Genomic DNA, 13,042 nt, shown 5'->3' with positions numbered 1-13,042 from the left:
AACAGATATCCCATATTTAGGTTAAAACATAGGGGAAATCTCTTTACTAAATTTCCACATTTTGAATTATTTTATAGAAAGCAGTAGCGTCTTTTTCACAAGAGCAGAAGTCTGTTTTAGTACTTAATGTCATAGCGGACTTAGTTTTCTGATGGCTTGGCTTTCCAGTTGGTTTTGGTTTAGCAATCACAACTTATTTTTGTTCTTTTTCAGTTGAAGAGGGTGAATCTTCAGATTTTGCTCTGACCTGGGACTCATCAGTGACTCAATCAGGTAAATATTTTAAGTTCTTCTGATTGCAAAAGCTGCCAGAAAGCTGCCAGGCTTTTTACAGGAACTGTATTTTGTGTGTCACATTCCTGTCTCAAATCCAAGACTACCCACTGCAACACAATTTTTATATCAGTTCCATATGGTCAATAAAATCTATTACATACAGAGACTAATATACTCTTATCCTCCGGAGAGCCATTCTTTCTTCTTGTGGGCACACTGAAATGGGTTGTGATTTCTCCAGTATAACTGCTTTGAAGTCTTCTGCAATGGGCACTCTTGCACATTCATTCCAATCTAATTACATAAAAGCTGCTTTAATAGGAATTTTAAACTTTGGTCACAACTGGAATGTGTGTATTTTTCCTCTCAGAGGAAATTGGAAAGTACTGTCAGGGCTGGAGAATAAAAATGGTACGTTACCATGGTAGAAAGGTTTAACGTTTGAACCCACTCATGGTATGCTTGACAGTAATAGCACTTAAATCTGTGTCTGAGACTTGTTCATCTGTGTTACACTGATAATTTGAATAAAAATAGGCTCAAGAAACTGAAGGGGATAAAGCAAGTTTGTAGTCATGTAATATGTATCGATAACACAAATGTGAGGGTAAATGTCAGGTTACTAACTAGCCACATCTCAGCCGCTCTTTGTAACCCGTGTAAACACATTTTAGTCTCTTACGTCTGTAACGTCTATGACATTCTCAGAATAATTTCGATTTTGAAACCAATAAGTCTATTTCTGTGCTCTCTTCGTGCGGGACTGCATGATGGTATTCTCTGAGAAGCTCAGAAGCAATGTGACAACAGCTCAAAAACCAGGCAGTAACATGAAAATTAACTGTGGCGCTACATTCCTGGTTAGCATGGGTTTTATAAGAGTCATGGGGAAACTGGCTTGCGGGAGACTTTTCTTACTGAAGTCGGCATCTAGCTGGTCTTGAAGGCATAATCTGCCTTGGTGTGGCACTTTGTGGCGTTTCACTTTGTACCAGCTGCATTCTTGGCTGTACTGGATGCATCTTCTCTGGGCGCTATGGCTTTTTAGAATGGTTTGTGTTTTCACTAGTCTTTGATAGCAAATATTGCTGCTGCTGCTGCTGCTTCAAACCCCCAGCTGCGATGTCGAAGGCCCCTTTGTGCCTGGAGCTAACGGCGCATGAAAAGAGCACTCGCCGGCTCTCTTGCTTGACCTTCGTCTCAAATAGCATTGGAGTGGAGTTACCGGTATTATCTATCACAAGTCTTAGATTGTATTAAGTATAACACAAGCTGAGGTTTGAAACAGCAGCAACAACAACAAAAATCATCTCTGTGCGGAGCAGGAGTTAATTAAGAATTTCTCAATGGTATTGGTGACTGATTTAAGTAAAAGCCTGTGAAAGGCTTTTCCAGAATTGAGTCTCCTCCATTTTTCTTCGTTTACTCTCATAATTATAGCTCCCATTTAAGATCTCGGATGTGGGATAAAATACGTTGTATGTGTAATTTATGGCAGCCTAAGGAAACTGTGTGCTAAATGGGGGATTCTCCTCTCAATATGTTTAGCAGCTACAGGGGTCAATCTTGTCTGTATATAAAGATGCGATACGATATCCTATCAACACAGGATATGGTGCATGGGATAGAGGCTGCTGGCTGGAATGTGGCTGAGGAACTATGCAGAAAAAGCTTAAAAAGCCCCAGTACATGGTGGTGGGGTTGTGTGGAGCCACTGGCTCTTGTGTGGTGTGCCTCCAGAGCTATATTCAGTAACTGAAACCAGTCCCTCAGTCCCAGTGTGCGAGACTTTCATTATGTTCTTTTATGATCTTCCTGTTTGCATTAGCTCCAATAGTGTGATGTTGAACTTCAATAAAGGGTGAAAAAACATGCTTCAACATCTCGTTTCATGCCCCTTCCTTCCCTGGCCCAAAATGACAAAATTGCCTCCCCTTCCTTGACCCTCCCAAGAGAAGAAAAACCAAAAGGCCAAACCCGGGACTTGTTAACTCCGAAACATTTGCCAGATGTTTCACATTAACATATTTCTCTCCCTTCTTCTCCTGTGTGTGTTTGTACATCTCTGTGTGTGTGCAAACACATACAAAGCGACTTCTGAAAAATCCTGTTGGCGCTCTGCAGCTGCTGTGGGCCAGGAGCGCGGCAGCCCTGGGGTGGTGGGGCGCGTAGGAACAGTGGCAGTGGGGAGAGGATCCTTTGGAAACTTTTCTTTTAATGCTAGCAAGTGTTTCTATAGGTGCAGTTGTGAGGAGAGAGGGTGCTTTTGCTGCTCTGCCTTATTTTCTCATCAAATTAGTAGAGGCTGTAGTGGAATGTGTTTTTGTGAGTACAAGGTTGAATCTGCAGTCATGGGGTTATCTGTGTAGCTGTAAGAGTTTTCTGTCCCCAGGCCAGGGATGAGTGTAGGTGCAGGGCAAGGCATGGCCTCAAGTTGCCTCACGTGAGGTTTAGATTGGATATTTGGAAAAATTTCTGTACTGGAAGAGTGGTGAAGCATTGTCAGAGGCTGCCCAGGGAAGCGCTAGAGTCCCCGTCCCTGGAGATCTTCAAGAAACGTGTAGATGTGGAGCTTCGGGACATAGTTTAGTGGCCATGTTGATATTGTGTTGATCATTAGGCTGGATGATCTCAGAGGTCTTTTCCATCCTTAATGATTCTGTGCCCCTGGGTGAGGGGCAGCTCATGGGAGCTGCTCTGTGCAGCTCATGGAGATTTGGCAGTGGACATTCTAGCAACAGAAATCCTGTGCTCGGATGGGTGTGTTCGGTGATGGCTTAGCACAGGGCACCATCTTCTTTCCTGTGGCAGGGTATGTGTGCAAGTTGCTGTCGGCTCTGCCTTGACTGCTCAGTCCTAGTAAAATCTGTGGAGGTGAAATGCTTTGCAGGAACCCAACCCTGGGCGTAGTTTCACTGAGCAATTTGTTTGAGTATTATAGATACAACTATAGCTCTGATTTTTTCTGCCACAACATAAAGGCTCTGTATACTAACTTGGGGAGTCAAGAAAATGTATAAGGAGGCAGAGGCTGCACTCACACCAGGGTGAAATAATCTGGGTGTCCACCAGCCCCATTTAACAATGGGCATATAGCGAATTTCCTTCCGCTTCAGGTCTTGTAAACGTTTTTTCCTTAATGTAAAAAGAAGAAAAGAAGCTTTCCTTTCCTCTTTTAATCTGATGACTTAGCTTGCTGTTAAATAGCAGGTCAGTTGTGTTTTGCTGTGTAAGAGGCAGGGATATTTTCTGTCCCAGCGGAGGAGCTCAGCCAAGTGCCCCTTCCCCCTGCTTTTCCCTTTTAATAGCGAGTGCAGCCCTTGAAGCTTGTCTGTCACCCTGAAAGCGTTCAGGAGGGTGGGCAGGGCAGGGCTGCTGGGGGGGCCAAGCCAGTACCCATCTCTGCTTCGCAAAAGGGTTTTCTGCACCTTTGAAGCCAAGAGGAAAATATGATTCAATATTTGCCTGGCTGGACCCTTGCTTTGCAATGCTGTGTTGCTGTTGTAATACATCACGAGAGTATTATCTTGAGGAGCAACAAGGGACATTTTAAAGAAGTAAAAAGTCTTACTAAATATATAGAGAATTTAAGGCATTTTAAAGACCTATGAAAGCATTTTACATAGGGTTTGCTGGGGAGTTTCTCATTAGCCTGACTGTGAGGCCCCGGGGAAGCTCGGCTGAATTGTCTGGGGCAAACAGAGCAGATTCTGTCTTCTCCTTAGGAGCTTGCAGACCTAAAAGCCTGGGATTTTTTTGTCTGCCTTTGAGGTAACTGAAGGTATGTTATTTCTGTACGCAGCTATGAGTTATGATGCTCATCGAGAAAGAGTTAGGGAAATGGGATTGTGCATCCATAGCGTGAAAGCTGGGGACGAATGGCACTGGGTATGTCTGAGCACACCTGTGTTGGCAGAACATGCAGGAATCTTAGCAGTGTTCACAACTGGAAGGTCCTCTCCAATGCCAGTGCCCAACCATCCATTAGCAGGCAACAGAAAATTATTATCATTCAATTATGACATTCCAGGAATCATGAAAATAAATCGCAGGTTAGTATTTCCTCACTTTGCCTCTTATCTCCAGGTTCCCTGTCCCTGCCACCAAAGCTCACTGTAGCAACTGGACACGTGTGTGAGGGACGTGGTTACAAAGTGCAGCATAGGGCAAAAAAACCAACACAGGATTTCAGGATGTAGACACTTGATGTTTTGCTGTTAAGAGTTCTCCTGCTGCTTTAGATTTTTAATTGCCTTCTGCAGTTTCTTCTAAAATGTCCGTCCTCTAAGGGATTAAAAGAAAAGAAAGGGGGAAGCATCAGCTTTTGAGAAATGAACCACAAAATAATAAAAAACTGCCTTGTGGTCATTCCTTTCTCCCCGTCTTCTGCTTTGCGTTGCATCTTCCAGCTATGTAAATCACAATTTTCACTTGGTATCTTCAGAGAAGGAATATCTTGATGCAATTTAAAGACTTATTTTCACGCAGAGCTGTCAAAACCTGTGCCAGGACATTTTTAATGCCATCTCTGCTGCTTCTGGCTCTCCCTGCCTGTTCCCTCGTGGCTGTTCCCTGTGCTCTCCTCTACCACTGGTCTTCTGATCGCAGCGCCGCTGCTGCTCACCCCCCAGTTGTTAAGCGTTTCTTTGCTTCTCTTACTGTTTTGTAGGGTTGGGTTTAATTGTGACTCCCAAAGGAGCAAAATAAATGTAAAAGTCGAGGTCTGGTGAAGCAAACAGAGACTTGCCCCTGTAATTGTTCATGTGTTAACTTTTCCCCGTTTTCTGCTTATTCAGATAAGCTACAGAAAATGCATTCTCCTTCCTCACTTTTCCTTGTTTGGAGGGCCTGTTTTGGCCACACACAGTTTGATGTCCCCTCAGCCTTCCTCTTGCACAGCCCAACATGTTCCGCTGTCTGTTGCCTCCAAGGCCACCGTCCTTGCAGGTCCCTGTCTCCTGTTGTCCCACGGTGTGCGGGGCTGTCCCTGCTCTGTGCCCGTGTCCCCCCGGAGGCTCCCAGAGCCTGTGCTGATCCCGCTCTAGCTGCTCAACCCACTGGGCATGGGCTGTGCCAAGAGTAAATTGGGAGGGTTCAGACGAGAGAGACTGCCTTCCCATACACATCAAACTCTTTTTCTCTACAAGTAGATGTATTGTATTTTGTCTTATTTAACTTCTAAATGGCAGAACACTGAAAAAATAAATCATCTGGAACACCCTCAACATGAAATTCTGGGATCTCTGCTGCAGAGCATTGAAAAAGTTGGGCATTTGAAACCTGTTTTCTTGCAGGTACTCTGAAATTACTCATCCCAAGTGCCTTCACAAGCTCAAACATCTTCTGAAAACTGATTTCACTAGTATATCAATATGAGAAAATGCTGATTACAGTGCATAAGGATTTCCAAAGAAATAAACTTTTGAGCTTAGCAAAGAACATAAGAGACACTAACTTTCAGTTGACTATTTTTCAATAAGCTATGAAGTATTTAATCCCAACTAACTGGCTTGCTTATGTTGGTTCTGGAAAGAACATCCTTGCCTCTGCATGGACCTCCAGCATGCAACGCAGTCAGTATAGTCTGAGCTTCTCAAAATTTTAAATATCTGTTTTGGAAGCAGCTAAAACCCAAATAAATGCAAGCTAGAAATAAAGCTAAGGAGGTTAGGTGACTAGGTTAGCTAAGGAGGAGCTAAAGTGACTCCTGCATTGCTTATTTATTCTAAGTTCAACTTTCATTTCTCTCAGTAATGTGTGGGCTTTTACAATGTAGCATAGTTAATTGTCCTTTCAGAAGAAGAAATAAAATTTCTCCTTTCCTAATTTAATTTTTAAGGTCAATTTTTTTATTCATTTATCTATTTATTTTTAAAGAAATTACTTTTGATAGTGTTTTCTCAAACAAGGTGAAATGACGGAAAGTACAGGATACTTGGATAATGTGGTGGTGGTGGAACATTCAAGACAGATGTCAGATTTTTGGAGCTGGGATAATATGAAAAGAAACAATATAAGTAATTATAAACCCTTGCCAGATTACTCTGTCTGTAGGAACTCAGGACACAACTCTGCATCTGCAGAAATGAGGGCTTCCTAGGAGCAAAGCTCTGTTCCCAGCGTTCCCAGGCGAGTGGGAAGGGGGAGGTGGCGCTGCCAGAGAAAGCTGTTGGCTGGAGTGACAGGGAGTCCCTGAGGGTCCCCAAGGTCCGACTGTCATCCTGCGGCTTGTAGCACCTTCAGGGAAAGGAGAAGTATGAAAAAATGAGATTCCTCGCCATGTGCGGTGCAGCGCAGCACTGACACGTGCATCTGTCATGGAAACAGCCGCCCTGCAAATCCACCAAGGTGTCTCTCGTGGTGCAGCGCCATAGGTGTTCTTCTCTTGTTTGGGGAGGGAATCGCCGGCGGGAAGGAGCGATCTTCAGATGTGAACACAGCATGGGTGTCAGTATTTAAATTAGAAGCACACACCTGTGTATTACGGCATTTCCTAGAAAATACTTACTATTAAAGATGTTAATTGGGAAAATTATAGTGATAGCACAGAGGAGGAGAATTAATTTCCATGGTAAAAGAGGGGAGGAAAGAAAAGCTCATTTGAAAGTGAGCTGCCGAGTGCTCCCCCTGCCCCATCACCCACCCGTTCCCAGGCTTTAGAAAGGCAGTGTCTGCTGGAAAGCAATCTGCTTAAGAGAAACTGAGCAAGTGTGGGGTATTGCAGTGTGCCGTTGGTGTTGCTGAGCTTCGCAGTACCTAAATTCAGCCCCACTAAAGCTGCTGCAAACAACATCTGTAAAGGGGAGGATTTCTGTGGACTGCAGGGTTGCAGCCTCTGCTTGTCCACACTGGCGAGGGGCTGTGGACTTGTGTGCACCGGGACTGTATCGGGGCTGGTGATGGGCAGCAAGGGTTCAGTGAAAGCTAGGAGTATCTCAGGGGTCATTGTGTTAACATCATCTGAAATCTTGTGAGCTTAGTGTATCTGCTGGCACGAGGCCACTGTAGGTTGGGGGACGTTCCCTTAGGGTCTTAGGGCAGGGTCATCTTGCCCAGGAATAGAAATACATCACCAGCATGAACAGTTGCATGTGTGAGTGTAACCTTCTGGGGCTGGCAGGGCACATCCTCCTCAGCACTGTGTTCCTGTCTTGCCAGCAAGGTTTTTTTTTCCCTGCCACAAGTCTACTTCTCATTTAAAGGTGTGCCTGCTGGCTCTTTATCTGCTAGGAGACTGTAACACCGTGTTTCATTTCCTTGCACTAACTGAAGGAAGTTGATTACCTTCGTGGGAGGACTCTTGGGCACAGCCTTCTGACTCTTCGTCCCTTGTTCATACCCTCCCGTGGGTATGAACATCCCAGTGGAGGACGCTGCCACTGAGCTGGAGGGTGCGCTGGAGAGGAGCAAGGCACCTTCTCATCTTCTTTGTATTCCTGCGGTCCCTTCCTGTGTTTCTTTCCAGTGATGCTACCTTGTTGCTGCCTAAGTAAAGGGCTAGGAGTAGATGAACGTTTTCTGTGGTTTTAGATGAAAATAGTATCTGTTGTTTACAACAGCCCTCAGGGTCATAACTAGCAGTAATGGGCTGAGGTAAAGCACAGGAGATGCTAGGCTGAATATCGGGAAACATTTCCCAGTAGTGGAATCTATTAGGCTCTGGTATTATCTCCCATCATTTCACTAATTTTTAAACTGGACTGGACAAAGTGTTTGAAAATATACTATAGGAATGGTCTTACATTAGCAGGGGGATGGATAAGATCACCTGATAAGTCCATCGCATCTCTAATTCATCTAATTCTGCTGTGCTCTGCTAATATGCAGATTTGAGGGCAAAAGCAGACTGAATGGTCAGGCAAATGGTGCTTTGTAGAGCTTATTTTGGTAAATATTTGTATATAGGATCTGAAAGCACTTTAGAAATGCTAGTTAAGCCTCCCAACCTAGTAGAAAAATCTTCCTTGTGCCCCATATCTGTACTACTTTGTCTCTGTATCGTGCAGGGTGCACTGTGCTGCAGGTCAGCCTTCCCAGAGAGCTCCAGCTTCAGGTCTGATGGACATTTGCCCATCTTAATTTGAGTTGTTCCTGCAGGACAGTGGCTTTGACTTTCAAAGTATGCTTTGGCTGGGTCTTAGGAGTGATGGAAGCTGGAACCATGTAGCTGTAGGTAACGGTTGCAACGGGTTTTACCTTTGTGAAATCAGACAGCTGAAGACTTGAAGAAAAGTCTCCCGGTGAATAATTTCTTTGGTTTTCACAGAAACTTCTGTTCTCCTTGGACTAGTTTACACGTTGCAGTTGTAACTGGTAGCTCAAAACTCCCAGCCTGAATAAATATAAAATGGGAATAACATTGGCCTGTTGTTTAAACAAGAAAAATCAGTAAAAAATAGTGCCACAGGGGTGGATCCCTGGTAATCATTCTTCTTGAGGAAAAAACCAAATTGTATGAATCTTGAGAATGGGGTTTTATAAATAAGGTTGTAAAAGAAGAAAAAAAAAATGGAATAAACAAGCTCCACTGCTTTGTTTCCTGGGCTGAGTAAGGACATTGATATGAAACTCTGCAGCGAAGAACCACATCAAATTTATGATGCTTTGCCCAAATAATCTGTGCTTATTCAGTACAGGAAACTAGAATCATTTGGGTTGGAAGGGACCTCTAGTGGGTCTTACTCAACATTGAACTGACTTGTAAAAATTTCTGTAACTGTTACTGCCATACTTTCGGTTAAATTGTCTTAAACTGTTAAGGTTATGGTAGGTGAAGACTACAGGTATGGGTACTGTAGTATGTGAATCTGTAGAAAATAAAAACAAAGGCCAAATACTCAGAAAAAATTGATTTTTTAGAAGGTTAATATAGCATAAATTTTCCCATAAAAGAAGATACATTTGTATTTCTGTCCTTCAGCATCTAAAATAGCCTCTTTCTGGTCTCACTACAAGGAAGCATGATGTCATTGTCAAAATAAACCAAGCTCATCTCATAATCTTGTATTTGTTGTGTGTAGATTCAAATGAGAAAACTGTTAAATGGGACCATTTATAATGAGATTTGAGATACCCTATGGCTCTCACTTGGAGACAAGCGACCTTTGTCTTTCTTGGGGCTGAGTAACAGCGTGATGAAGATTTAATAGATGTGTGCAGAGACCTGGCAATAGATTGGGGTGTGCATGGAAGAGGTGCTCGATGCGCCTTGTTCTACGTGCTTTTGAATTCATCATGCCTAGGACTGAAGAGCCTGCCTGCTTGCGTGTTTTCCTCACCGTGCCTCCTTTCTCCCTTGGATGGCTTTGGTGTTTGTTAGTAGAAATTATTAGACAGTCACAAAACACAAAGGAGAAAGGAAAAAACCTGCACGCTTTGCTTGGAAACACTGTCTGTGTTGCATAAAGCTCTGACAAGATCAAGCCTCTAATTAAATTATCTGGCACGTGGACAATTCTGTTCTGAGATCTGCTGAGCTAATGTGTAGCCATTAGCTAGTACAGCCACCAAATCAGAAGTACCAAAGAGACAATTTACATAGGGCCACAGCGTGTTTTAAAAAATTCTGGTGAGTTGTGAAGCCTGTAATGTTAATTGCCAGTTAGCACATTGTAATTGCTGTAATTATTTGCAAGTAAAATGATGTAAGGGACTTAACATTGTACTTTCCTTAACATTTTACATGTTGGTGATCCACTAAATCTCCCACTTAGAGTTTTGCTGGTTAGTTCAAGAGCTTGACAGCCACTTGCTGAAGTCTGATCTCATCTGTAAGTGGGGGCTCTCTAAAATCTTTATTTAAAAAAAATTGCAATAAAATAATAAATGGGAATGTGTGCTGCTGACCAGCCAGAGCAGAGCCAGCCCTGCAGCCGGCCACGCTGGAGCCCAGCTGGGAGAGAGCCCTCAGCACAAATTGCCAGCCTATTGCCTCCCACTGCCATGCCGCAGAAGTGGGCCAAAAGCTCCTCCGTATGGGATTAAAGGGATGCGTAATAGATTAAAGATCAAAAATGTTAATTAAGAAATGGTCTTTTCTAATAAGGTGCCTTCAAGGGCACAGTACCCAAAATGAGGCAATATCTCATTTTGACAACAGTGCTGGGGTTGTAATGAAGCGGGAGCACAGGGATAAGGGGAGAAGGAAGGGACACCTCCTGTTCGAAGCATCTCCTTCAGAAGGTGTAAATCAACTGGCGATAAAAATGTAAACATGTAAATCAGGATGACATTACTTGTAATGCTACTGAACAATGTGTGGATTTAGATGTATGCGTTTTAGCTTGGTGTTTCCTCGAGGATAAGTTGGCGGTTTGTGACTGTTAAAGAAGGAATCCTTGACCTTAGTGCTATTTAAGCAGCAGCATGGTGATTTGGCTGGAAATAACCACTGTTGGTGGAAGCTTTGAAGCATTTTGAAGTGATTCTGTGCAATGTTTTCCTGCCATAATTTTCTAGATATGGGAAGTTCAGCACCTTTGTTGCTGGATTGAAACTTGCAGGCACTTTGTTCGGGGAATGGCTTATTTTTCTTCAGAGAAGGGAAGAGCCACAACTCTGAGCTGTCATATTCCAGGCTCCTGCAGCAGGGATAAGTTTGTTTTACAAATAAACTGATACGCAAGCGTAACTTTTGTGTTTCAAACTCAAAAGGTACTTTTGAGAGCTGTGAAATTTTATTGCATCATTATAACTAAAGAAAACGTGCTTTTTCTTAAACTTGAGCATTCTAGTTAGTGACTCCGCTGTTACATTTTTGTAGTAAACCCATTGAAACTCTAGAAGGAAAAGTCAAGATGTTTTACAGCCCTTCTCCTTGCAGTGAGATGATGGGATTTCACATCCTACCTCATCCCACACTTTCCCCTCTGAACACCTTAACGTTGAAAGCCACAGTATTTCTGAAACGAATTGTTTGCTAGCATAGAATGGAGGGATCTTGTAGGCAAATTTCTTCCCTCTTGGTTGGAAGCTTTCACTTGGATAAAGAACCACTGACATGGTAAGACTCTTGGTATAGCGTGTGTATATATTTTAATGCTCTGACCGTTGTTTGAACCAAAGCTAGAGAGGATTTTCAATTTGAGTGAAATACAGTGGGAAGGCGCTTGGCAGTCGTCTGTCTCTGTGGGTGTGATGAGCTGGGGGCGACTTGAAGCAGCCTGGCAGAAAAAAGTCCTACCATAATGGTCTGAAATTTAGGTTTGTTGCTCCAGCTGTGTATATTTAATCTTCATTTATGTGAATCTTTAGCAGAAAAGAGCATTTGGAGGTGAGTGAAGGACTCACAGCTCACATGCAGCCCCTTAAGAAAGTCCTTGGGAGGAGGAGTGATGTCTTTCTGATGGTCTTGTTTAATTGAGAGGGGTTTTGGAACCCTCGGAGCTTGGCACAGCGTAGACTTGGGCTTATTGGTATTACTTAGCTTGAACGGGTTCTATAGGTGACTTAAATTTAATTGACACTAAATTCCTGTGCCCTGATTTTGTCAGATAACTGAACACAAATGAACGTAGTGATTGTTTCCATCTGCAGAAATAAAATCAAAGAACTATTTTGTGTTCGAAGACTTAAATCAGATCTTTTTGCAGGTTATAAATGTATCATTTTGAAGGACTGATTAGTTCTATCTTTACTTGATTTCACTTTTGGGTTTTGTTAAAAGAAATGCGTAACTTGGACTTGAGTTAGCCTTGCCCCAAGAAAGGCCATGTCAAGTGTTCTTCCTGATGCACTGAGGAGATACAACTGCAGCAACAGAAAGATCATTGCCTTTTTCCTTATTGTAAAGTTCCTTTAAAAGTTTCAAAGCTATTTTATACTGAGTAGTTTTGAAGAGGGCATTCTGAATAGAAGTCTTGCTCCTCGTAATTTTGACAATAGTCAGAAAAGTTGTACGTAGTCTGTCCTTTCAGCAGCAATAGGGAGTACTTCAATTTTGCATTGTTGATTTAATAGAGTATGTTATATTTGCAGAAAAATGGTCAGTTTGTAACGCTGTCATTAATTTGTACAGAACATGTGTCCCCTACGGAAATTGAGAAAACTGTAACTTAAACGTTGATAGGAATACATATTAGGCTCTTTGTGTTTAGCACACAAGTCCAGATGATCATTTATCCTGTTAAATGAATGAGAAATGTTCTGTGTAAAGAAAACATTTGGCTTCTCTTCCTTGATGGTATTAAACAATACATTCATTGCCAGCTTTCCACAGTAACATTCAGGAAGCCTATGCAAGATCAACAGAGTGAGGCAGGTACAACCGAGAGCAGCATTTGGTCTATAATCTTATGAAAAAAAGATTGGACAGTAAAAATAATCAAGGTGAATTTCAGGCTAAGTCTTGCACAAGTTAACCAATAGACCGATTGGTGAAACATTTTCTGGACAGGATGTTGTGTAAATCCATAGTTTTTCTTCATTTGTTGCTTTATTGTTTGTGCAGACAGTTGCCGTGTTGAAGACATGAGGAATAGCACCTCTGCAAATGCTCTTTGCCTCTCTGGGCTTGTGTTGTGGCGAGTTGGCATAGATACCTCTGTTAACAGAATTAAATTGTGTTCTAGTTCTTATCCTTACTTCCAAAAAGTTGTACTCTGTGTTTACGGTGTTTTATGTGTGAAATTGAAATAAGGTTTGTTGTTGCTCTTCCTCCAGAATGGTTTATAAGAACTAGTGAATTGAATTACTGAGGTTGTAAGCCTGTTGTATTTTAATTGTCTTTCTGAGTTGCAAAGAAAAACCCACAGATACACCACCGGCA

At 42.6% G+C, this 13,042-nt stretch overlaps 1 protein-coding gene across 3 annotated transcripts in view; it reads left to right on the top strand.

The window, feature by feature from the left end:
• Window positions 1-13,042, top strand: part of ZNF423 (zinc finger protein 423) — a 230,498-nt gene that overhangs the window by 40,032 nt on the left and 177,424 nt on the right. For all 3 annotated transcript variants that reach the window (XR_008452089.1, XM_054079014.1, XM_009571208.2), the window contains one exon: window positions 214-273. Coding sequence is in view for 1 of the 3 variants with exons in the window: in XM_054079014.1 (XP_053934989.1) it covers window positions 214-273 (60 nt within the window). In the remaining 2 variants the exon portion in view is untranslated. Of the gene's footprint in view, window positions 1-213; window positions 274-13,042 lie in introns of those variants that run through there.

The sequence above is a fragment of the Cuculus canorus genome, chromosome 13, assembly GCF_017976375.1.
Source record: "Cuculus canorus isolate bCucCan1 chromosome 13, bCucCan1.pri, whole genome shotgun sequence".
In the NCBI taxonomy this organism is placed as follows: domain Eukaryota; kingdom Metazoa; phylum Chordata; class Aves; order Cuculiformes; family Cuculidae; genus Cuculus; species Cuculus canorus.
Note: the sequence above shows the minus strand (reverse complement) of the source record. Positions and strands in the feature narration are given on the sequence as shown.